Source organism: Callionymus lyra, chromosome 11, assembly GCF_982586985.1.
Source record: "Callionymus lyra chromosome 11, fCalLyr1.hap1.1, whole genome shotgun sequence".
Classification (NCBI taxonomy): Eukaryota; Metazoa; Chordata; class Actinopteri; order Syngnathiformes; family Callionymidae; genus Callionymus; species Callionymus lyra.
This window is the reverse complement of record NC_141828.1, coordinates 692719-720570: the sequence shown is the minus strand read 5'-3', so window position 1 is coordinate 720570 and position 27852 is coordinate 692719. Positions and strand designations below refer to the sequence as shown.

Sequence of the window (27852 nt, the reverse complement as noted above, 5' to 3'; positions counted from 1 at the left end):
TCATTCAACTAGTTTTAAGTTGATATTGTCATCACAAGTTATTTTAGTACAAAAATATTAAGGTACACAAAACTACTTAGAACTGCTTTAATATCTAAAAAACCAACGGCGTGAAGCAGATGCTTCAGTTGCAAACGTCCTTTTTTTTGCACTTCCAGCAGTTCCAGCGAAACACAATGCATTGACTTTGATTGACAGACGAAACCAGCCAATGGCAAAGAATATGAATGAAGGAAACAAGACACAACAGTCTCTTCTACTGATCAAGTGTTGGAGAAAATAAGAATAATAAGAAGATATATCCCAGAAACAAGGACGTTGTTGTGAGACACGACTCTGAACAAACACAAGAGTCAAGAGGATTTCAATGATTTCCCCTCAAAAATAACAACATTAATTAAATGTCATTTGACAGCAGGTCCAGCTATATTTATGTTATAAACTGACTGCCGCGGATTCCAATGAAGAGCAGCACTAACCAACTAACCAGATGAGTTAACAACATTAACGGGTCATGTGATCTGAAGAAGCAGTGACGACCACAGACCTGTGGCTCCTTCACGTTGTGACGAGAACACAACCTTCTCACTGGCTGTGGATCGACTTTAAAAACATCTTTGTAGATTAAACTGTGTACTTGACACATGGGAATATTTTGTAAGATTAAGCCCTAAAGGTCACAGGGGTCGCCAGGATACCAGTGAAGTGTTGATGAAGCCGTGAGGTCTCCACAGAAGAGTCGTTCATGGTCGTGAACTATGAGGTCATGAGAGTCTTCTAGAGGCATCGACTCTATAAAGAACTATTTTCTGATCAGACCTTTTATAGGAAACACATCGTCCTGAGACTCCGACCATGACCTTCGACAACAAGGGAAGTGTTTCATGATTACAGAGGAAGGAAGAGAAGCTGTGAATAAGTTAATGATCAACTACTGATCGACTCTCCTGACATGTAGTGAATGTTCTTCAAGATGCAGTAACTTCTCATCATGACCATGTTTTACACTTTATTACTTTATAAAGTTGCTCTGGAATCTGGACGAACTAGAGGTTACGGGAGTCCCTGATGATGTGGCTTCACTCCTCCTCCAGCCAGCTGTAATCACGCCCTTGCTTTGTTTATACAATGAGTCCCTTGGAGGTGGAAATTGATGATGCGCGGTGACAAACCTCCATGCTTTACCCAATCATTCAGTTTCATCGGTGGCGAGAAGATGAAGATGAAGAAGAAGAAGAAGACAATGATGATGATGATGATGACGATGACGATGACGATGATGAAGATGAAGATTAAGAAGAAGATGATGATGATGATGATGATGAAGATGAAGATGAAGAAGAAGAAGACGATGACAATGACGATGACGATGATGAAGATGAAGATGAAGATTAAGAAGACGATGACGATGATGATGATGATGAAGATGAAGATGAAGATTAAGAAGAAGAAGTCGAAGACGATGACGATGACGATGATGAAGATGAAGATGAAGAAGACGATGACGATGATAAAGATTAAGAAGAAGAAGACGATGACGATGACGAAGACGAAGATTAAGAAGAAGATGATGATGATGAAGATGAAGATGAAGATGACGAAGACGATGACGATGACGATGATGAAGATGAAGATGAAGATTAAGAAGAAGATGATGATGATGATGATGATGAAGATGAAGAAGATGATAAAGATAAAGAAGATGATAAAGATAAAGATAATGATGACGAAAATGAAGATGAAGAAGAAGAAGAAGAAGAAGATGAAGATGCAGAAGAAGAAAAAGAGCGAAGCTATACGTCCATTAACTGGAGAACCTCGTCCTCAAGTCCTCCAGCGACTTCCTGACTCCGAGGTCGTCCTCTTCCCAAGATCCAAGCGTTTATCAACAGTTTGTGATCAGAACAAACGTCTCTCTCTCTTTGTCTCTCTCTCTCTCTCTCTGACCGTCTCATCTCAGAAGAAAAAAGACTTCTTTGTCCGGCGCAGGAATCACAGGACTCACATGTTCTGAGCCAGAGGAAGTTTAAGAGCCGCGAGACGAGGTCTGGAGTCAGAAGACGAGGGACGGCAGGAAGAAGTGAGCGTCATGGAGGACGAACGGACGGACCAGGAGGACCAGATGGACGACGCGTCAGAAGGTAAAGAACACGACTGTACTTTTGTGACCTTTGAACCGACCATATGAGAGGAATAAATAGATATAAAATATGATTCACAAAAAGTCCAGAAGTACAGAAACTGACATGAATGAAGGATTTAAATTAAAAATAATTACAATAAATAGTTTATTTTGGAGGGAAATAAACAGAGTTAGGTTGAGTAATCATTTGAGACAAAAAGACAAATTAAATGTACAAAAAAAACATTTAAAATGTGAACAAATGTGAAAACAGAACTAGAAAAACGTTGAAAAAAACTTTATTTATACAAGATGAGCGACACTGACGGAGAGTGAATCACTTAAAAACAAAAATAGAGCGAAACAGATTCATAATCAACTAGAACATCTGAGAGAAATACTTCATTATATTGTTAATTCAATGAGCAGGAAAACATCTATGAAATGATATTTAATTCAAGTGAAATGATGATTTATTTAATCCAATAAACAACAACAAAATGGCGTATAAAACACAAAGAAAGGTAAAACTGTGAATGTGGATGAACTAAAGCAGAATCACTGAAATGAGTTAAAATAAAGCATTAAGTCTTAAAAATACCCATAAATAAATCATCAGGGAACAGAAAGTACAGACGAGACATCGTCAAGTTAAGTTTCTCATTATAATGAATTTTTCCAGCTCATGCACTTTTACTCTCTGACCTTTGACCCTCGTTCTTTTCAACCTTTAACCTGTTTAACCGACACGATCAGTTCGAGCCACACGTCGTTGAGTTATTGAATTTTAATTGTATGACTTTTACGTCAGTGGTTTCGTGAGAAGATGTCAATTGAATGAAGCGGTTTTAGTTTTAAGATGATTTTGATCGAACCACGACTGGATCAGTTCTTACGTTGATATCGTCTCTTGAAACCTACGAGGTTTCTATGATAAACCATCAACAGTTCGACTGTTTAACAATGTTCTTTCGTGTCTTTTGCACTTTGTCATCCCTTGCACTTTGTTCTTTTTATTTGCACTTTGTCATCCCTTGACCTTGGTTCTTTTTATTTGCACTTTGTCATCCCTTGCTCTTTGTTCTTTTTATTTGCACTTTGTCATCCCTTGCTCTTTGTTCTTTTTATTTGCACTTTGTCATCCCTTGCTCTTTGTTCTTTTTATTTGCACTTTGTCATCCCTTGACCTTGGTTCTTTTTATTTGCACTTTGTCATCCCTTGCTCTTTGTTCTTTTTATTTGCACTTTGTCATCCCTTGCTCTTTGTTCTTTTTATTTGCACTTTGTCATCCCTTGCTCTTTGTTCTTTTTATTTGCACTTTGTCATCCCTTGACCTTGGTTCTTTTTATTTGCACTTTGTCATCCCTTGCTCTTTGTTCTTTTTATTTGCACTTTGTCATCCCTTGCTCTTTGTTCTTTTTATTTGCACTTTGTCATCCCTTGCTCTTTGTTCTTTTTATTTGCACTTTGTCATCCCTTGCTCTTTGTTCTTTTTATTTGCACTTTGTCATCCCTTGACCTTGGTTCTTTTTATTTGCACTTTGTCATCCCTCGCACGTTGTTCTTTTTATTTGCACTATGTTCTTGTTTTTGTGAAACTATCGTCAGCTGTGAACCTAACTTCCCGAAGGAGATCTCCAGAGGGATTCAAAAATCTATCTGATCTAATCTGATCTAATCTAAGAGTCCAACAAACAGGTTAAATCCATGTTTTTCACACGGATTAAGGTGGTTTCATGTTCAGTGCTACATTATACGAACACATTCAACAACAAATTCCATTCTTGTACTAAAAGTTTCATGATGAATGAATAGATATTTTTAAAACTGTATTGTTTTATGAAATTCAAATTATTTTTTTAAGGATCCAGAAAAAACAGACTCAGAGAAGTGAGTAAGTAAGTAAGTAATATTTATTTATATAGTGCTTTTCGAGACCAGGGTCACAAAGCGCTTAAACAATCAAAACAATACTCAAAAAAGTACATACTTTAAAGATCAAGATAATACTGAGAACAACACAGGAGTTCGAGAAATTCAAGGAAAAGCCTGAAGCGGTCACACTGACCCCTGACCCCTGACCCCTGACCACTGCATTAATCTGTGAATTAAATACTGATATTTATTCAACATGATATTATTTGAACCGAGATTATTGTTATCAAAAACAGAAAGACTTCCAACAAGAGTAAAACTCGTGTCATAGAATGAAAGGAGAGTATTCCGGTCATACTTCCTGTTACGAACATTTAGTTCGTCACGTGACGACACGCGGTCCAGCTCGTCCACCAGAACCAGCACAGACGTGCGTCAGGGACATGTTTACGTTCTGGTCTGGCGTCAGAGTGGACGTGAGCGACTGCGCCAGAGGCCTTTGTGACTTCAGCATAATATATGTCCAGAGCGCCTCAGCGTTGGACGGCGGCGACCTCTGGCATTCTGACCACACAAACCACTTCTGTCCCCGAAGATGTGGCTTCTGTCACTGACCAAACTGTGGCAACATCTAGACCCAGAACATTGTAGACGCTCCTCACATGACGAGTATAAGAAGTTTTGTAATCTTTTTTTTTTTTTAATCTCAAATACTAAGTAGAGCTTGACTTCTGTGTAACAGAATAATAATAAAAAACTCTTTTGCTTCTCAGGAAGAGAAGAGATGGCGGAGGAAACTCAGATGGACTTGACTCTGGTAAGTTTTTTTACTTTTGATCTAGTGAAGTTATAAAAACAAGTAAAAACAAACGTATATATATAATTAAATGATAATAACTTATTCATTCATTCATCATTTTCCATTATGGGAGTCCGTGGGGGGGGGGGGTCTGGAGTCTATCCCAGTTTCATAGGGCGAGAGGCAGGGGACACCCTGGACAGGACGCCAATCTGTCTCAGGACACATTAAGACAGACAACCATTCACACACACACTCATACCTACGGACAATTTCCTCAAGTTCTCAATCAACATCTGTATGTTTTTGGACTGTGGGAGGAAACCGGAGTGTCCGGAGTAAACCCACACAACACAGGGAGAACAAACTAAATCCACACAGAAAGGTGACAAGTTTCCTCTCTCTGGACCTGGAACTGAACCAACAACCTTCTCGCTGTGAGACAACAACGCTAACCACTGAACCACCGTGAGCTAATGTGCAGCATCAGCACAACATACTTCTCAACAAGATACGGAGATAAAAAGTACTATTTCATTTTCGTGAAGATCTTTCTCGGTGCAAACACAAACCCAGTAGCAGGAGCTGAACTTCTGGTCTGGTGACGATGAAGTCATCGAGTCTGCACGAGATAAACGTGGTATCAGGACATCTTCAGGGAGGTGGTCCTGGAAGGTTGCGTGACGAAGGGATGACCTGACGGACAGAATGTTCACAGAAGTCCCTCCGGCTCCCTGTGGCTGCTGGAAATGGACAAAAGGTCATTGACGCGATAACGACTCGGGATCACATGTCCGATATCAGCTGCATCATCGGAGGCCAACAGCATGACAGGACGCGGGACCCGGGGCCAGACAGATTGGAAGCTAGAAAATCATTGAACCGCAGTGTTTGACAGGTCAGGACACGGATGCTTCCAGATCACACACGACGTGCAACTAATATCAACCTTCGCTGGTGACTTCGTTGACTGAAGAACCTGTTTGTGTTGCATCTCCAGGAGTCGCTGACGGCAGGATTCCTCATGTAGTGATAGGTTTATAGGTAGTGACGGCTTCATGAGGCTTCATGAAACATCTGATGATGTATCATGAGACAGTGTCTTCATGAAACATCTGATGATGTATCATGAGACAGTGTCTTCATGAAACAGCTGATGATGTATCATGAGACAGTGTCTTCATGAAACAGCTGATGATGTATCATGAGACAGTATCTTCATGAAACAGCTGATGATGTATCATGATACAGTGTCTTCATGAAACAGCTGATGATGTATCATGATACTGTGTCTTCATGAAACAGCTGATGATGTATCATGATACAGTGTCTTCATGAAACAGCTGATGATGTATCATGATACAGTGTCTTCATGAAACATCTGATGATGTATCATGATACAGTGTCTTCATGAAACAGCTGATGATGTATCATGACACAGTGTCTTCATGACACAGCTGATGATGTATCATGATACAGTGTCTTCATGACACAACTGATGATGTATCATGATACAGTGTCTTCATGAAACATCTGATGATGTATCATGATACAGTGTCTTCATGAAACAGCTGATGATGTATCATGATACAGTGACTTCATGAAACAGCTGATGATGTATCATGATACTGTGTCTTCATGACACAGCTGATGATGTATCATGATACAGTGTCTTCATGACACAGCTGATGATGTATCATGATACTGTGTCTTCATGAAACAGCTGATGATGTATCATGATACAGTGTCTTCATGAAACAGCTGATGATGTATCATGATACTGTGTCTTCATGAAACAGCTGATGATGTATCATGATACAGTGTCTTCATGAAACAGCTGATGATGTATCATGATACAGTATCTTCATGAAACAGCTGATGATGTATCATGATACAGTATCTTCATGAAACAGCTGATGATAAAGTATATATTTTATTGAATATTGTTTTGATTGTCTAAGCGCTTTGTGACCCTGGTCTGGAAAAGCGCTATATAAATAAATATTACTTACTTACTTACTTACTTCTTTATAACATTTGGCTCTCTGAGTATTAATGAATGGATGGATGGGTGGTTGAAAGGATGGATGGATGGTTGAAAGGATTGATGGGTGAATAAATGGATGGATGAAAGGATGAATGGATGGATGGATGGATGGATGGTTGAAAGGATGGATGGATGGTTGAAAGGATTGATGGGTGAATAAATGGATGGATGAAAGGATGAATGGATGGATGGATGGATGGTTGAAAGGATTGATGGGTGAATAATGGATGGTTGAAAGGATGAATGGAAGGATGGATGGATGGATAGATGGTTGAAAGGATGGATGGATGGTTGAAAGGATTGATGGGTGAATAAATGGATGGATGAAAGGATGAATGGATGGATGGATGGATGGATGGATGGATGGATGGATGGATGGTTGAAAGGATGAATGGATGGTTGAAAGGATTGATGGGTGAATAAATGGATGGATGAATGGATGGATGGATGGATGGTTGAAAGGATGGATGGATGGTTGAAAGGATTGATGGGTGAATAATGGATGGTTGAAAGGATGAATGGAAGGATGGATGGATGGATGGATGGATGGATGGATGGATGGATGGATGGATGGATGGATGGATGGATGGATGGATGGATCCCTGGTCTAGAAAGGCGCTATATAAATAGAGATTATTATTATTATTATTATTATTATTATGGATGGATGGATGGATGGAGGGATGAATAAATGGATGGTTGAAAGGATGGATGGTTGAAAGGATGGATGGTTGAAAGGATGGATAGATGAAAGGATGGATGGATGGTTGAAAGGATGGATGGATGAATAAATGGATGGTTGAAAGGATGGATGGATGGATGGATGGATGGATGGATGGATGGATGGATGGATGGATGGATGGATGGATGGATGGATGGATGGATGGATGGTTGAAAGGATGGATGTTGGCCCGGATACAAAAACACGATGAAAAACATGATTTTTGTCCTACAATCCCCCCCCAAGATACATTCTTACAGCACTATTCGCTGAATCAAACTTTGATGAAACCTGACGTGTGAAGTCATGAGCTGATAGAATATGAAACTTATAAACCTTGTGTTTTCTCTGTGAAATGTTGGTGGATTCGTGAAAGAACCAGCAGTCAGCAGGGATTCTGGGAATGATGACTGCTGCTAAAAAACAAGTTGAAAAGTGACGTCTCACTTCACAGATTGAGGTGAAGATCACGATACAAAGGAGCCACTATCTTCTATCTGCTTCTATCGGAACAAAAACCCGAGAATCATCGGGAGTTCCTCACCAACATGACGCCTCCAGGTGTGATTGGAAGCAGCAGCTGATGCTATCAGGCAGGAAGAGCAGCAGGAAAACAGGACACATGGTCCATTGAGAGCTCGGCTTGATGTCTTTCACATGACCGAGAGCCAGAGAGACTCAAACGAGGTGAGAGATGATAGTAATGTTCCCGTGAGCTGATCCACTTATCTCCACCGGAGGAACTGCAGGACAGAAGGAGACGTTGAAAATAATCCTCTATGAGGAGAACATGGCACATGCTTTTATTGTGAAAATCAATTCAGTTTGAAGGATGAGTTAGGAATGTTTTTTTCTAGCGTGTGGACATTTTTGGATCCTTTCTTTTTCTATTTCGTCTCATTGTGAAGGATTCTTCCTTAAGAGATCTAAGGATCTTCCTGCTGCTCCACTGGGAGCTAGTGATGTGTTGATGAAGCTTCATGAAACAGTGTCATTATCTTCAGAGTCCACTAGATGGTAGTGATGTGTTGATGAAGCTTCATGAAACAGTGTCATTATCTTCAGAGTTGACTAGATGGTAGTGATGTGTTGATGAAGCTTCATGAATCAGTGTCACTATCTTCAGAGTCCACTAGATGGTAGTGATGTGTTGATGAAGCTTCATGAATCAGTGTCACTATCTTCAGAGTCCACTAGATGGTAGTGATTTGTCACTTTCTACCCTAAAGTCGTTTAGTGTAGAAAGTGTCCATCGATCCATACTCAGTTTTGTGGGTGTTTTAGTGACAATTTAGTGTGTATGAAGCCCTACATCCACATACAAAGAATTGAGACGCACTTATGCACTAAAAAATACTAAGTTTAAGTACGCAAGTATGCGATTTGAGACACAGCTCTGGTGTTTTTCTTTCAGTTCGCCGTGAGCAACATTAGCTCTCGCTAACTCTGCACGGATCAAAAACCAACACAATGAACCTACAAAGCCACCAAAACACACCAAGACCATGTTTATTTTACCGGCAACAGTTCGTCCAGACCTTTGGAAATCATTCAGAGACCAAAGGTGTGGCCCCGGGTCATACTTTGACCATCACACTCGACCACATCCATTATAAAAAGGTTATTGTGTACAGATTGAGGAGGAACTATTTGTTTTCTGGTCCAGTCGTGAAACATTTACCCTCACTTTGCTCTTGTGTTCTGGCTGGAAGCCATCTTCATTTATGTTAAGGACATTTTATTGAAGGTGACAAATCTTTACAAAGTTATCTCAAGACCCTCAGATTAAGTGAGTAAGTAATTTATATTTGTAGATCGCTTTTCCAGACCAGGGTCACAAAGCACTTAAACAATCAAAACAAAACTCAATAATATACACTTAAGAGGTCAAAATAACACAGAGAACAACACAGGAGTCTCAGAGAATCAAGGAAAAGCCTGAACGAATAAAAATGCGTGTTCAGGAACCATCAGTAGATTCTGATCCATAGACCTAAGAGCCCGAGCTGGGGTGTAAGTCTGGATCAGATCACTGATGGAAGGTCTGACCATGAATAGATCTGAAAGTAAGAACCAGAATTTTAAAATGATCCTGAAAGAAACTGGCAGCCAGTGAAGAGTTTGAAGGAGAAATGTGAGTTCTTCTACTAGAGCAGCCAGTGAAGAGTTTGAAGGAGAAATGTGAGTTCTTCTACTACAGCAGCCAGTGAAGAGTTTGAAGGAGAAATGTGAGTTATTCTACTAGAGCAGCCAGTGAAGAGTTTGAAGGAGAAATGTGAGTTCTTCTACTAGAGCAGCCAGTGAAGAGTTTGAAGGAGAAATGTGAGTTCTTCTACTAGAGCAGCCAGTGAAGAGTTTGAAGGAGAAATGTGAGTTCTTCTACTAGAGCAGCCAGTGAAGAGTTTGAAGGAGAAATGTGAGTTATTCTACTAGAGCAGCCAGTGAAGAGTTTGAAGGAGAAATGTGAGTTCTTCTACTAGAGCAGCCAGTGAAGAGTTTGAAGGAGAAATGTGAGTTCTTCTACTAGAGCAGCCAGTGAAGAGTTTGAAGGAGAAATGTGAGTTCTTCTACTAGAGCAGCCAGTGAAGAGTTTGAAGAAGAAATGTGAGTTCTTCTACTAGAGCAGCCAGTGAAGAGTTAGAAGGAGAAATGTGAGTTCTTCTACTAGAGCAGGTTAGAATTCAGCCGCAGAGTTCGTATCAACTGCACGGTTTATATAAACCCTGGTGTGTAGTGGCTGCAGATCCTGAAAACTAGATGTTACTTTTTGAACAATTCAATCAAATTTAGTCAAATACAAAATACACAACAAAGAACAAAAGGCATCATTGGAATACTGAGAAAACCCCAGCGTCAAAATCTGATTAAGAGGAAAAAAATTGGATCAAAAATCAGACACAAGCGCAGGAAGATAAAGAATAACTGTCAACACCAACGTCAAGAACAAGAAACTGAATCACAAACATTTAAAAAATCTAGAATAAGCTCAGAAGCATCAGTGATTCAAAAGTAGATCAACGTCACCGGCCTGGGATACGGGTCGATCTGACCCCTTGGACGGGAACCAAGGCGCTTATGTTTTAATGTTTCACAACAAATCCAAGATGAGGATCAGAACCTCCAAGGTTTCCCTGAAGAAACGCCAGAAGCCAACAATAGTTCTTATGTTTCCTTCAACTGAGAAAAATCTCTAAACTCAGGAAAATTATGTCACAACATGATCTGGATCTTATAATCCATGTGTTTGTGTCGTTTACACTTTTGTAACAGTTTATTTCATGTCTAAACAAGAAGTCTGAGCCGCTCTAGTAGAAGAACTCACATTTCTCCTTCAAACTCTTCACTGGCTGCCAGTTTCTTTCAGGATCATTTTAAAATTCTGGTTCTTACTTTCAGATCTATTCATGGTCAGACCTTCCATCAGTGATCTGATCCAGACTTACACCCCAGCTCGGGCTCTGAGGTCTGTGGATCAGAATCTACTGATGGTTCCTGAACTTCAGGACCAGAGGAGAGAAATCCTTCCAGACTGTTGCTCCTAAGCTTTGGAACCATCTCTGTGTTTGATGATCTACTGACTCCTTCAAGAAACATCTCTGTGTTTGATGATCTACTGACTCCTTCAAGAAACATCTGTGTTTGATGATCTACTGACTCCTTCAAGAAACATCTGTGTTTGATGATCTACTGACTCCTTCAAGAAACATCTGTGTTTGATGATCTACTGACTCCTTCAAGAAACATCTGTGTTTGATGATCTACTGACTCCTTCAAGAAACATCTGTGTTTGATGATCTACTGACTCCTTCAAGAAACATCTGTGTTTGATGATCTACTGACTCCTTCAAGAAACATCTGTGTTTGATGATCTACTGACTCCTTCAAGAAACATCTGTGTTTGATGATCTACTGACTCCTTCAAGAAACATCTGTGTTTGATGATCTACTGACTCCTTCAAGAAACATCTGTGTTTGATGATCTACTGACTCCTTCAAGAAACATCTGTGTTTGATGATCTACTGACTCCTTCAAGAAACATCTGTGTTTGATGATCTACTGACTCCTTCAAGAAACATCTGTGTTTGATGATCTACTGACTCCTTCAAGAAACATCTGTGTTTGATGATCTACTGACTCCTTCAAGAAACATCTGTGTTTGATGATCTACTGACTCCTTCAAGAAACATCTGTGTTTGATGATCTACTGACTCCTTCAAGAAACATCTTTGTTTGATGATCTACTGACTCCTTCAAGAAACATCTGTGTTCGATGATCTACTGACTCCTTCAAGAAACATCTCTGTGTTTGATGATCTACTGACTCCTTCAAGAAACATCTCTGTGTTTGATGATCTACTGACTCCTTCAAGAAACATCTGTGTTTGATGATCTACTGACTCCTTCAAGAAACATCTGTGTTTGATGATCTACTGACTCCTTCAAGAAACATCTCTGTGTTTGATGATCTACTGACTCCTTCAAGAAACATCTGTCTTTGATGATCTACTGACTCCTTCAAGAAACATCTGTCTTTGATGATCTACTGACTCCTTCAAGAAACATCTCAAGACACTTTTATTCGTTCAAGCTTTTCCTTGATTCTCTTAGACTCTTGTGTTGTTCTCAGTGTTATCTTGCCCTTTAAAGTATTTATTTTATTGAGTATTGTTTTGATTGTTTAAGCCCTTTGTGACCCTGGTCTGGAAAAGTGTCTCTACAAATATAAATGACTTACTCCTGAGTGTTCTGAACCCCAGGAAGTAAAAAATCCTCAGATTGAGTCGACAAACATCCAACATTCTACACATTCTTAGAGATATCAGAGCTGATCCTGATGGAATTAATTCCATTAAACACATTAGTATCACCTAATCACTGTTTGTCCTCCATCCCCCCCAGCAGACGTCCCATGACACGGCGCTGGCATATACAGATACGAGATCTTCGCGTTCGACTCGGATTCACAGTTTTGTTTTGACAAACAGATACAAACCAAAGAAGATATCTGTGTTTCCAGGCCGAGTCACACAGCTCGTCACATGACTGTAAGTGTTTGTCAGATTCTCACGAGCTGGTTCTCGTTGGCAGCTGCAGGGCCTGGTGATGGAGCTGCGCCACGGGCTCCACTCGGCTCTGCTGGAGCTGCGTCAGCTCCGCGAGAGGGACCAGAGCGTGGAGGAGAAGCTGAGAGCTCTTCAGACGGACGTGGACGACAAGATCATGGGACTCAAGAACTCGCTCAACACCTTCAAGGTGCGCACAAACCAACACGCCATCCAGGGTTTGTTGTTTCTCGGGGCGGGAGATGCTGCTGGTAATTGGAAGCATCTGACTCCTGGAACTGCAACAAGCAAATTGGATTTAGGAGATAAGAAGGCAGCTGCTCGCACACAGAAGACAAACATCAGCCTTCATTGTCGTATCTTTTCTTACTCACAACACCCTCGCTTATGTCGGGAGACGTTCGGCTTCATTAGTGCAACCAAATCCGTACGAGTAGACATCCGTATAAATAATAATAATAATAATAATAATGTCTATTTATACAGCGCTTTTCTAGACCAGGGTCACAAAGCGCTTTGACAGTCATACATATATACATAGACATATATACATAGACATATATACATAGACATATATACATAGACATATATACGTAGACATATGTACATAGACATATATACATAGACATATGTACATAGACATATATACATAGACATATATACGTAGACATATGTACATAGACATATATACATAGACATATGTACATAGACATATGTACATAGACATATATACATAGACATATATACAAAGACATATGTACATAGACATATATACATAGACATATGTACATAGACATATATACATAGACATATATACATAGACATATATACATAGACATATATACATAGACATATGTACATAGACATATATACATAGACATGTATACGTAGACATGTATACGTAGACATAAATACATAGACATATGTACATAGACATATGTACATAGACATATATACATAAACATATATACATAGACATATGTACATAGACATATATACATAGACATGTATACGTAGACATGTATACGTAGACATATGTACATAGACATATATACATAGACATATGTACATAGACATATATACATAGACATATGTACATAGACATATATACATAGACATATATACATAGACATATGTACATAGACATATATACATAGACATATATACATAGACATATGTACATAGACATATATACATAGACATATATACATAGACATATATACATAGACATATGTACATAGACATATATACATAGACATATATACATAGACATGTATATGTAGACATATATACATAGACATGTATATGTAGACATATATACATAGACATATATACATAGAGATATGTACATAGACATATATACATATACATATGTACATAGACATATATACATAGACATGTATACATAGACATATATACTTAGACATGTATACATAGACATATATACATAGACATGTATACATAGACATGTATACATAGACATGTATAGATAGACATATGTACATAGACATATATACATAGACATGTATACATAGACATGTATACGTAGACATGTATATGTAGACATGTATACATAGACATATATACATAGACATGTATACGTAGACATATATACATAGACATATGTACATAGACATATATACGTAGACATATATACATAGACATATGTACATAGACATATATACATAGACATATATACATAGACACGTATACGTAGACATATATACATAGACATATGTACATAGACATATGTACATAGACATATATACATAGACATGTATACGTAGACATGTATACGTAGACATATATACATAGACATATGTACATGGACATATATACATAGACATGTATACATAGACATATGTACATAGACATATATACATAGACATATATACATAGACATGTATATGTAGACATATGTACATAGACATATATACATAGACATGTATACGTAGACATGTATACGTAGACATATATACATAGACATATGTACATAGACATATATACATAGACATATATACATAGACATATGTACATAGACATGTATACATAGACATATATACATAGACATGTATAAGTAGACATATATACATAGACATATGTACATAGACATATATACATAGACATGTATACGTAGACATGTATACGTAGACATATACATAGACATATATACATAGACATATGTACATAGACATATATACGTAGACATGTATACGTAGACATGTATACATAGACATATATACATAGACATATGTACATAGACATATATACATAGACATATATACATAGACATATATACATAGACATATATACATAGACATATGTACATAGACATATGTACATAGACATATATACATAGACATATATACATAGACATATATACATAGACATATATACATAGACATATGTACATAGACATATATACATAGACATATATACATAGACATATATACATAGACATATATACATAGACATATGTACATAGACATATATACGTAGACATGTATACGTAGACATGTATACATAGACATATATACATAGACATATGTACATAGACATATATACATAGACATATATACATAGACATGTATACGTAGACATGTATACGTAGACATATATACATAGACATGTTTACATGTATACATGTATGTATACATAGATATATATACATAGCCGCTGCACAGACTGTAGACGGACGTGCCAAACACGCCGTCATCAGAGGCAACATTAACTGCAGGGAAGCAGGAACTTAAATCTTAAATATTTTCACACTTGGACTTTAGACTTTCTTTATTGTCGTTGCTCACAAGAACACAGCAGTGAAAACTGGCAATGAAATTCTGTTGCTTGGCAACCGTTTAAAAAACACAGCATAGGGTGAATGTATAAATATAAATATTAATAAGTTGTAAATAGTGCAATATAATATAAACAGAATAAATACGTGTTTTAAATATTGCATATAATGAATGTATTTAAAAGTATAAATATAAATAAGTAAAAAATAGTGCAGTATATATATATAAATAGAACAAATAAATAATGTTTTAAATAGTGCATTGCTCAAAGTTACACAATTATGTGTTAAATTGGTTTGGTTAGTTCAAAACGTCATATATTTAGCTATAATACAGGGTGCTTGGAAAATAATAACAATAATAATAAAAGGTTTATAATACAGGGTGCTTGGAAAATAATAACAATCATAATAAAAGGTTTATAATACAGGGTGCTTGGAAAATAATAACAATAATAATAAATGGATTCCTTTTAATTGTTTAGCAACTATGGCTCGACCTTGGATAGTTCGTGGCCATAGAAGCTGCCGTTTGAAATGAATGTTCTGAAAAACAAGCTCAAAGTTGTCGACAAATAACAACTTCTGTAATAAGAGGAATAAACTCAAATGCAATAGAACTTCAAGCAATAAGATGAATGTTTTCGGGGTTATTTACATTTTATTATGTCTGTCTAGCAAACAACCCTCATGTAAAAAGTGGTGACCGTTTAAAATTTGTTTACATTAAAAATACTGAGTGTTTTTCATTTACAACTCAACATAGCATTGGAAGTATATGTGCTTTGCCGCCCAGCCAACCAATCACAGCTGTCCATAACTTTTGGCAAAGCAAGGTAGAAGTATAACTTAAATACAGTATTGTGGCGACAATCGGCCGTCACTCAATAGAGCGCCGTGTAGAAAGGCATCATGGGAGTTGTAGTTGTCACCGTAAGTTCTCTGGTCTGGGTCTCAGGAGTTTCTGCAGTTACGATAAATCACCTGTTAGTAACAAAGTGTTTAACATTTCTGACTGTGACTTATAACAATATATTTTAGACTTTTAGACTTAAGATTGTTTAAATAACATTTTGAACATTTATGCTAAAGCGATGTGTGATCGGTGCTGAAGCTACAAACATGACAGTACAAGTTTTATTTCGGTAACTCAGGCCTGAACATCTGGTCCACAGGAGGAACTCAGTGTGGCGTGTTTTCACGTCAAAGAGGTTTCCCACCAGCAGAGGGAGCTGATGAAGAAGGTGGACGTCCACCAGACCGACGGCACCAAAGACTTCCCCGCTCAGCGCAGGTACAGACAAAAACTCTTTGGGATTATGTCCCTTTGAAAGTCAAAGTAAACCACAGAAGCCAAAAGAAGTTGTTTGTATTTATTTTTTTCATCAAAAACCTGTACCTCGTGGCAGCAGAAGCTACTACAAGTAACCAAATTAACTATTGTAGTGTATTTAGCTGCATTGTATTTACAAACCACATGACTCTTGACGAAGTCGTAACTGCTTTCATTTGTTTTCAAACCAAAATATGTCCAAACATCAGCTTTAAAATCTGCTGGAGTCACTGTATCCTCTCGTCCTCAGTCATGGCCAGAATCTTGCAAGATTTCATTTTTTCTTTCCTGACTAGGATTAAATGTCTGCTGAAGTTTAACTGCAACAGAAACGCCTTGAATATTTGCACGTTAATATAAAATAAAAAATATATTTTATACACGCTAAGCATGTACCACAAAATAACTATGATACAAAATTGAATATGATTTGAAAGCCGAATAAAAAAATAGTTTTAATTTTTAAATAAAGATACTACGAGGGGGCCATTCAAATATATTTAAATTTATGTTATTACGAGATAAAAGACGTATAAAATAATTGTTGTACCAGATTAAAGCTGTACAAAATACTTTATTATGAGATCAAAGCTGTAGAAAATACTTTAAGAGATTTAAGTCGTACAAAAATACTTTATTAAGAAATTAAAGTTGAAAAAAAATACTTTATTGAGAGACAAAAGTCGTACAAAAATACTTTAAGACATTAAAGTGGTAAAAAATACTTTATTAAGAAATTAAAGTCGGACAAAATACTTTATTAAGAGAAAGAAGTTGTACAAAAATACTTTATAAGGAGATTAAAGTCGTACAAAATACTTTATTAAGAAATTAAAGTCGTACAAAAATACTTTATTAAGAGACAAAAGTCGTACAAAATACTTTATTTGCTCAGCTTTGAAACAATTGTGATAAAAATGTGTCAATATGTTCCTTTATCGTCTTGATTATCACTGAAAGGTTTGAAGTCGTTAAACTAAACGATGTTCAAACATGTCAAACAGCAGGAAAAGCTCTAAAGTGGACGTGATGTTGGGAGAAGATCGCGTCTCGATGCCGAGTCAGCAGGAGCTCAGTGTGATCCAGCACTACTTCTCCAGTCTGCCCCACAGTGGCTCACCTCAGAGGAGCAACACCTCCACACAGAGTGAGTGTTGGGGGTCCACCATACGTCCGAGTCTAATGTGTGTGTGTGTGTGTGTCCAGCTTCCACCTCTGAGGTGGACGTCCAGCAGCTGAGAAGACCCTCCAAGTCCCCGGCGTGGGAGCGTCAGAGCAACAGGGACGAGATCGAGTCACCGAACGACCTGAACGAAAACAGTAAGATTAAGAAAACATATTTTTCAATCGTAAAAACTAGTGATGTGTCGATGAAGCTTCATGAAACAGTGTCATTATCTTCAGAGTCCACTAGATGGTAGTGATGTGTTGATGAAGCTTCATGAAACAGTGTCATTATCTTGAGAGTCCACTAGATGGTAGTGATGTTGTTGATGAAGCTTCATGAAACAGTGTCATTATCTTCAGAGTCCACTAGATGGTAGTGATGTTGTTGATGAAGCTTCATGAAACAGTGTCATTATCTTCAGAGTCCACTAGATGGTAGTGATGTTGTTGATGAAGCTTCATGAAACAGTGTCATTATCTTCAGAGTCCACTAGATGGTAGTGATGTGTTGATGAAGCTTCATGAAACAGTGTCATTATCTTGAGAGTCCACTAGATGGTAGTGATGTTGTTGATGAAGCTTCATGAAACAGTGTCATTATCTTCAGAGTCCACTAGATGGTAGTGATGTTGTTGATGAAGCTTCATGAAACAGTGTCATTATCTTCAGAGTCCACTAGATGGTAGTGATGTTGTTGATGAAGCTTCATGAAACAGTGTCAGTATCTTCAGAGTCCACTAGATGGTAGTGATGTGTTGATGAAGCTTCATGAAACAGTGTCATTATCTTCAGAGTCCACTAGATGGTAGTGATGTTGTTGATGAAGCTTCATGAAACAGTGTCATTATCTTCAGAGTCCATTAGATGGTAGTGATGTGTTGATGAAGCTTCATGAAACAGTGTCATTATCTTCAGAGTCCACTAGATGGTAGTGATGTTTTGATGAAGCTTCATGAAACAGTGTCATTATCTTCAGTGTCCACTAGATGGTAGTGATGTGTCGATGAAGCTTCATGAAACAATGTCATTATCTTCAGAGTCCACTAGATGGCGTCTCTGCACAAGTTTCCTTTGTTTTGAACAACTGTTTTAATGAAACATCATTTTTAAAGGGATGGCGCCACCTACTGACCTCTGAACAACATGACACTGTTTCATGAAGCTTCACCAACACATCACTAGTTAAAACATATATTATTTTGCTCACAGACAAGCGACAAAGAGCAGCTCTGGAGCTGCTGGAGTCCGAGCGAGTCTACGTGTCTCACCTGTCTTTGCTGCTGAAGGCAAACATCTCTTTCAACGGCTCTGAAGCTCTGGCGTCCAAAGAGAAACGGTGAGATGAGATGTGAAGGAAGTGCTTTCAAATACTTGGACAGTAAATAGCAGCTAATGTGGCTAAAACCTTTGTAATAAACTTGTGAGGAGCAATCTAGCAATCTTTGGTTTAAAAATGACTTAAGTAACAAAGAAAAAAAAGACTTTGAGGTTATTAGAAAGTGTAATTATACCTTAAAATTATAAAAAATGAATTCCATATATTTTGATTGCAATGATCATAATCAAAAAGTGAAGTATTTAAATGTATATACAGTGAATTAAAGATAAAGCATCAAAAACAATGGTTGAAATATACATAAATATGATTTTATTTTACTTCAACAGGACAAGAAAAAAAAAAATCAAAAATGCTTAAAGTTGTTTTAATTTAAAAAAAAAAAAAAAAGCAATTGATGAATAAAAAGAAAAAAAATTGAATTCTTTTTTAGTTACTTAAAAACTAGAGAAAATATGTACCAGTAAGAATGAGTTTCCTTTAGTTGGCTTGATCATCATGGAGAGGCTCATGGGAAATACTTTATACAAAATCCAATACTTTTAAAAAAATATTTGGAATGAAGTAATGAGGATTTAAAAAATGATTCAAATAAGAAATCATAGGTTTTTGTATTTGCTATTTTTATTATTTAAAGTTATATTAGTTCAATTGTATTTACAGTACATTTTAAGTATAAAAGAACGATGCAAAAAATGTTTTTAATATGATTTATTTGCACTTTATTTTTAAACATTTATTTTGATGGACAAGATAAAAATTGTTTGAAGATGTTTTCACTTGAAAAAAACACTATGAATTGAAAGATGCACTTATTGTACAAACAATTATACATAATTTTTTTTATTTTGTCTGATCATCTAAGAAACACCTTCGTCGATTCTAAGAATGACACACTTGTCGAAAATTGTTGTCACATTGGGGACATTGCAGGCAGTTTTATTTAAACTTCAAAGTACCTCACACGTGTACACTCACATACACTTATATACACACACTTATATACACACTTATATCCTTAAACAAGTCAACATGATGCTCAGTGGTGTGTGTGGCCTCCATGTGGCTGTAGGACCTCCTTACATCGCCTGGCCAGGCTCCTGATGAGGTTGCTGATGGTCTCCAGAGGGATCTCCTCGTAGACCAGGACTACAGCATTAGTAACTCCTGGACAGTGTAAAGTGGCGTTGGTGAATGGAGCGAGACATGAAGTCCCAGATGTAGAGGTCTGAAGAACAGACTTAAAGTCCATAACATCATTGTCTTGCATTAGGAGGAACCAAGAGCCCAACGCAGAAGCATAGGGTCTCACAAGGAGTCTGAGGATCTCATCTCAGTTCCTAATGGCAGTCAGGCTATCTCTGGCGAGGCCCCCCAAAGAAATGCAGGCAGCAGAACGTTCTCCACGGCGTCTCATGTGCTCAGTGTGAACCTGCTGTGATCTTTGAAGATCACAGGACGCTAGTGGCGAATCTGCCAATCTTGGTTTTCTCTGGAAGATTCCAAACATCCTGCACAGTGTTGGACTGTAAGCACAACCCCAACCTGTGGACGCCAGGCCCTCACACTTGTGGGCTGCTGGAGGTCATGTTGTTGGCTCCGGCAGTGGTCCTCATGTTCCTCCTTGCACACAGGCAGTGGTCCTGCTGCTGGGTTGTAAGTAAGTAATTTGTATTTATATAGCGCTTTTCCAGACCAGGGTCACAAAGCGCTAAAACAATCAAAACAATATTTAATGGTCAAGATAATACTGAGACAAACACAGGAGTTCCAGAAAATCAAGGAAAAGTCTGAACAAATAAAAGTGTCTTGACATGTTTCTTGAAGGAGTCAGTAGATCATCAAACACAGATGGTTCTTGAAGGAGTCAGTAGATCATCAAACACAGATGTTTCTTGAAGGAGTAGGTAGATCATCAAACACAGATGGTTCTTGAAGGAGTCAGTAGATCATCAAACACAGATGTTTCTTGAAGGAGTCAGTAGATCATCAAACACAGATGTTTCTTGAAGGAGTCAGTAGATCATCAAACACAGATGTTTCTTGAAGGAGTCAGTAGATCATCAAACACAGATGTTTCTTGAAGGAGTCAGTAGATCATCAAACACAGATGTTTCTTGAAGGAGTCAGTAGATCATCAAACACAGATGTTTCTTGAAGGAGTCAGTAGATCATCAAACACAGAGATGTTTCTTGAAGGAGTCAGTAGATCATCAAACACAGATGTTTCTTGAAGGAGTCAGTAGATCATCAAACACAGATGTTTCTTGAAGGAGTCAGTAGATCATCAAACACAGATGTTTCTTGAAGGAGTCAGTAGATCATCAAACACAGAGATGTTTCTTGAAGGAGTCAGTAGATCATCAAACACAGAGATGGTTCCAAAGCTTAGGAGCAACAGTCTGGAAGGATTTCTCTCCTCTGGTCCGGAAGTTCAGGAACCATCAGTAGATTCTGATCCACAGACCTCAGAGCCCGAGCTGGGGTGTAAGTCTGGATCAGATCACTGATGGAAGGTCTGACCATGAATAGATCTGAAAGAAGAACCAGAATTTTATCCTGAAAGAAACTGGCAGCAAGTGAAGAGTTTGAAGGAGAAATGTGAGTTCTTCTACTAGAGCGGCTCAGAATCCTCGCTGTTGTTGCCCTCCTACGGTCTCCTCCATGTCTCCTGATGTACTGGCCTGACCTCCTGGTAGCACCTCCATGCTCTGGACACTACGCTCTACATTGAAGTGTGGTCCTGGTTGAGCTTCACTACCTGAGCCACTTGTGTGGGTCGTAGACTCGGTCTCATGCTACCCCTAGAGTTAAAGCATCGGCACCAAACATCAGCCAGAAAGCATCGGAACTGAGAAGTGGTCTGTGGTCACCGCCTGCAGAAGGACTCCTTCATTAGGGGCGCCTCGCTGGTTCCCACCTGTTGTCTATTCCATCTACACAACAGTGTGGGAAACTGATCGTCAGTTAGTGTTGCTGAAGTCGACAGATTCAACAAAAGTGTGATCGACTATATATAAACAGACACACACAGACTCACACAAGCACACAAACGCACACCTGCTGCATCCACTTAAACAATTGTGAAGGTGAAGCAGGAAATGAATAAATCAAATCAGGGTGATTTCAAAGAAAACGACACGGAAACTCTGGTAAACTTTCTTCCACGTGTCGTCAAAAGCCTCATTGTCGTCGTCGTCCGACTCTCAGACTCTACATGTTAATAACCGTGTTTAATCTGAAAAGCTTGACATGTAAGACGCCAGTCGTGGACGACAACAAGGTTCTTTGTCTCCCGTGACATTTGCACTGACATTTAAGAACCGTTGGTGTCTCTTGTTTGTCGTACGGCGCCCTCTACAGGCCGTTCCCGAGCTCCCTGAGGTTCCTGATCCAGCAGCACCTGGAGCTTCTCCACAATCTCCAAGAAAGGGTCTTGAAGTGTCAGTGGCAAGGCCTCATGGGAGACATTTTCATGCGACTGACGAGCAAAGAGGTAACTTGTCAGTGATCTCAGTTCACTCCTGAATCCTATCCACGGCGACTCAAGGTTATTTCCTGCCAACAGAGCGACTTCCTGGACTTCTACGTGTCGTACCTGAAGGAGCTCCCGGAGTGTCTCTCAGTGGTCACCATGATGGCGTCCAATCCCAGGAATCCATCCTTGTTCCTGGAGGTAAAACTTTTCTTCGATAAAACCTCAACATCAACTCTTGCTGCTGGTGGATCTCACAGGCTCTCACGTCTCTAGAGTGACCTCCTGGGAGATGAATGCAAACCTTCCCTACACACTCTGCTCCTGCAGCCGGTCCAGAGGATCCCAGAGTACCTGCTGCTGCTCCAGGTGAGTCCACCTGCTGGCAACCTGAGTTGAAACCTGCATCTCCAACTCTTGTGTTTTAGGATCAATACTCAATGAATAGACAGCTTTGTGCCATAAACTGAGGGATGGATGGAGGGATGGATCCAATGGTGAAAGAAAGGACAGATAGAAGAATAGATTGATGGAAGTGTAGATGGAAAGAAAGATGGATGGCAAAATAGATGGATGGATGGACGAAGAGACAAATGAATTGTGTGAAGGATAGGAGCAAGAATGGATAGATGGATGGACTGATGGTAGAATAGATGGAAGAAAGGATGGATGAGGCGATATGGATGGACAAGAGGTGAATAGATAAAGGTATAGATGGATGGATGGATGGATTGATCTATGGATGGATGAATAAATGAATGGGAGGGTGAATGGATAAAAAGAAGAATGTATGATGGAAAGAAGGATGGATGGAAAGATAACGATATGGATGGTTCGATGAATGGATCGTATAGCAAGTATAAAAGGAGGAAAGGATAAAAGTATTAATGGATGAATAGCTGGATGGATGGGAGGGTGAAAGGAGGAACGAATAGAAGTATGAATGGATGGAAGACAGACGGGATGAAGGATGAAATGATGAATGGATAGAGGGATACATGGACAAACAAACAGTGAATAGATTTAATCATGAATGAATGAATGAAAGGATGAATGAATGGAAGGATTTACGATGCCACTTAAAAGACAGTGACTGATAATAATGTTTTCTTCATCTTTTTATTACAAGATTATTATGATTAAGGAATGTTGAATGTCCTTGAACGACCTTCAGTTTCTCTGATGTAACTCACGGACGTTGTCCTCACTGTTCTTCAGGGGCTTCTAAGGCAGACTGACGGTGACCACCCGGACTACTACCTGCTGCTGGTCTGCATCCAGCAGTTCCGCTCCTTCACGGCTCAGCACCACCACCTCCTCCAGAGCAACCAGGAGCTTCTGCTGCAGAACCAGAAGGAAGTCAAGAGGTCTGGAGAACGTCCACGAGAATGAATGAAGATCACCATGATTCCTTGTCCTCCTGCAGATCCACTATGAAGCAGCTGCTGAAGACGGTCGAAGGCAACGTCCAAACCACCTATATTGGATCACCTTACCCTCACAACATGGTGTAAGAAGCCACTTCTTCACAGCTCCCCAGACCCGTCCGAGTCTCAGATCTTCTCCTCACAGGGATCACGCCAACCATGTGAAACAAAGCAAACAGCGCCTCCTGGAGCAGATCCAGTCTCACCGCTACCAGAACTGGGATCAAGATCGGGAACCGGAAACCATCAATTACGAGCGAGAGTGGACCTCCAACGCGCCGTACTTCAGTCCCGACCTGGACTCCAGAAACCACAAACTAGCAGGTCTGTATCTTCGCATTCTTTCCCATCAGGAAAGTGCTTCAAGTGTGGTCTCGTGACTTCCAGGTCTGGGCAGCATTCCGGAGGCCGATGTAACCGAGAGGCCCACTTCCTGTCGGCAGAACTCCAGAGCCCCGGGCTTCTGTCAGGTCCAGCCCGGTTCCGCTCTTGCCGATGCGCTCGGGGAGTTCCTGCTTCCTCCGGAGCCGCCCAGGATGGAGAGTCTCTACGAAGAAGACAGAGTCTCTCTCCCGGACTACGACCACTGTTCTTCCGCTTCCTCCGACTCCTCCATCGACATCGCCTTCGTCAAGTGTCCCAAAGCACCCGCTCACTGCGCCCTCGTCCCGGCGCTGCCGACCGGCCGCGACATCTTCAACCTGGGCGGGGGTCACGGCAACGGCTACAGCAAGCTGCCGAACCGTGGCTGCGTGTCCCCGGACGAGGCCATCATGATGCGTCGCAGTCAACATCGTCCCCTGCAGGCCAGTCAGCGCAAAAGCAAGGTCGGTCCCGGTCGAGCGGTGGAGAACGTGTTGTTTGACCCTCTGTCTGTCCAGCAGTCGCTGAACGGTCTACAGATGGACGCCACCATGATGGACGAGAAGACCGGCGTCCACGCCAAGCTGGAGCGTCAGGGGAGTCGAGGCAGCAAAGGATGTTCGACCCCGTCCCGTCTGGTCCACACACCGCAAGGGAACAGGATGGACTGTGACAAGCAGAGCGATCATCACAGGCTTCTCAGCATGGTTTGTTCGTCACTTTTATGGTAGTGATGTGTCAGTGAAGCTTCATGAAACAGTGTCATTATCTTCAGAGTCCACTAGATGGTAGTGATGTGTTGATGAAGCTTCATGAAACAGTGTCATTATCTTCAGAGTCCCCTAGATGGTAGTGATGTGTTGATGAAGCTTCATGGAACAGTGTCATTATCTTCAGAGTCCACTAGATGGTAGTGATGTGTTGATGAAGCTTCATGAAACAGTGTCATTATCTTCAGAGTCCACTAGATGGTAGTGATGTGTTGATGAAGCTTCATGAAACAGTGTCATTATCTTCAGAGTCCACTAGATGGTAGTGATGTGTTGAAGAAGCTTCATGAAACAGTGTCATTATCTTCAGAGTCCACTAGATGGTAGTGATGTGTTGATGAAGCTTCATGAAACCGTGTCATTATCTTCAGAGTCCATTAGATGGTAGTGATGTGTTGATGAAGCTTCATGAAACAGTGTCATTATCTTCAGAGTCCACTAGATGGTAGTGATGTGTTGATGAAGCTTCATGAAACCGTGTCATTATCTTCAGAGTCCATTAGATGGTAGTGATGTGTTGATGAAGCTTCATGAAACAGTGTCATTATCTTCAGAGTCCACTAGATGGTAGTGATGTGTTGATGAAGCTTCATGAAACAATGTCATTATCTTCAGAGTCCGCTAGATGGTAGTGATGTGTTGATGAAGCTTCATGAAACAGTGTCATTATCTTCAGAGTCCACTAGATGGTAGTGATGTGTTGATGAAGCTTCATGAAACCGTGTCATTATCTTCAGAGTCCACTAGATGGTAGTGATGTGTTGATGAAGCTTCATGAAACAGTGTCATTATCTTCAGAGTCCACTAGATGGTAGTGATGTGTTGATGAAGCTTCATGAAACAGTGTCATTATCTTCAGAGTCCACGAGATGGTAGTGATGTGTTGATGAAGCTTCATGAAACAGTGTCATTATCTTCAGAGTCCCCTAGATGGTAGTGATGTGTTGATGAAGCTTCATGGAACAGTGTCATTATCTTCAGAGTCCACTAGATGGTAGTGATGTGTTGATGAAGCTTCATGAAACAGTGTCATTATCTTCAGAGTCCACTAGATGGCGTCCCTGCACTATTTTCCTTTGTTTTGAAAAACTGTTCTAATGAAACATCATTTTAAAGTGATGGCGCCACCTACTGACCTCTGAACAACATGACACTGCTTCATGAAGCTTCATCAACACATCACTAGTATCTGGTACAAACTGCATGTGTGTGTGTCGGGTTCAGGACCCCGGGATGCAGTCCTGGGGCGACAACAACAAGTGGAGAACTGTCCCCCCCGAGGACAACAGCCCGTCGGCCTTCAGCGAGAGGAGCAGGACGAAGGACAAAGGAGGCTTCAGGAGCTCCTTCAAGAAACTCTTCAAGAAGAAGTGAGATGATGGCGGGAGTCACGAAACAGGAAGTCGTGACCAAACGTAACAATGGTTGTTCCTGCAGGAGCGGCGACGAGAAGAAAGGAGGAGAGAAGACTCAGGAGAACGGAGATCAAGATGGAGGGAAGAACGGGAAACACGTGGAGATGAACCGCGGCACAGCCGTGTGACGACGCTTCAGACACACTTTAAATAATGTGACCAGAAGAACTTGTATATATTTCTGGTACCTATAGAAATTTACATCTATTTTTAAAAAAAACACATTTTGCCTGAACATTAATCTCGCTATAACCACATATAGTCTCTGCCTCTGGTGGCCACAGGCTGCACTGCAACAGTGAACCTTGAGCTATAGTCGATCAATAATTGTTCTTCTGGAACAATTCTGGAACAAGAATGTTTATATTGATCATTTGTATCCTTGATCTCTTATGTTATGAATCCTAATAAAAATATTGACTTTCAATTTCAATTATATCTTTTTTTTTCACGAGCAAAAACTAAAATAAGATTCTTTTCAATTAAAACAAACACAAGAGTCTTAGAGAATCAAGGAAAAGCTCAAATAAAAGTGTCTTGAGATGTTTCTTGAAGGAGTCAGTAGATCATCAAACACACATGTTTCTTGAAGGAGTCAGTAGATCATCAAACACAGATGTTTCTTGAAGGAGTCAGTAGATCATCAAACACAGATGTTTCTTGAAGGAGTCAGTAGATCATCAAACACAGATGTTTATTGAAGGAGTCAGTAGATCATCAAACACAGATGTTTCTTGAAGGAGTCAGTAGATCATCAAACACAGATGTTTCTTGAAGGAGTCAGTAGATCATCAAACACAGATGTTTCTTGAAGGAGTCAGTAGATCATCAAACACACATGTTTCTTGAAGGAGTCAGTAGATCATCAAACACAGATGTTTCTTGAAGGAGTCAGTAGATCATCAAACACAGATGTTTCTTGAAGGAGTCAGTAGATCATCAAACACAGATGTTTCTTGAAGGAGTCAGTAGATCATCAAACACAGATGTTTCTTGAAGGAGTCAGTAGATCATCAAACACAGATGTTTCTTGAAGGAGTCAGTAGATCATCAAACACAGATGTTTCTTGAAGGAGTCAGTAGATCAAACACAGATGTTTCTTGAAGGAGTCAGTAGATCATCAAACACAGATGTTTCTT

At 39.6% G+C, this 27852-nt stretch overlaps 1 protein-coding gene across 2 annotated transcripts; it reads left to right on the top strand.

The window, feature by feature from the left end:
• Positions 1 to 1563: 1563 nt before the first annotated feature.
• On the top strand, positions 1564 to 27026 carry arhgef33 (Rho guanine nucleotide exchange factor 33). 2 transcript variants are annotated; one of them, XM_087802725.1, is made up of 17 exons: positions 1564 to 2141; positions 4772 to 4815; positions 12655 to 12819; positions 16602 to 16720; positions 17764 to 17906; positions 17966 to 18079; positions 19136 to 19262; positions 22626 to 22758; positions 22831 to 22938; positions 23014 to 23106; positions 23956 to 24104; positions 24164 to 24247; positions 24310 to 24488; positions 24552 to 24991; positions 25049 to 25234; positions 26522 to 26667; positions 26735 to 27026. In XM_087802725.1, exons 1-17 carry the CDS (start codon positions 2090 to 2092, stop codon positions 26838 to 26840), a joined length of 2388 nt encoding a protein of 795 aa, XP_087658851.1. In that variant the 5' UTR covers positions 1564 to 2089; the 3' UTR covers positions 26841 to 27026. The 2 variants fall into 2 exon arrangements, with proteins under 2 accessions (XP_087658851.1, XP_087658852.1); XM_087802726.1 differs by having other exon boundaries at positions 17767 to 17906; positions 26735 to 26856.
• The last annotated feature ends 826 nt before the right edge of the window (positions 27027 to 27852 follow it).

What these genes read in the sequence shown, in the direction of transcription:
- arhgef33 (XM_087802725.1), top strand. Translation starts at nt 2,090, where the DNA reads ATGGAGGACGAACGGACGGACCAGGAGGACCAGATGGACGACGCGTCA. An exon ending in GATGGACGACGCGTCAGAAG is followed by an intron (nt 2,142 to 4,771) that starts GTAAAGAACACG and finishes TTTGCTTCTCAG; the next exon opens with GAAGAGAAGAGATGGCGGAG. An exon ending in GAACGACCTGAACGAAAACA is followed by an intron (nt 18,080 to 19,135) that starts GTAAGATTAAGA and finishes TTTTGCTCACAG; the next exon opens with ACAAGCGACAAAGAGCAGCT.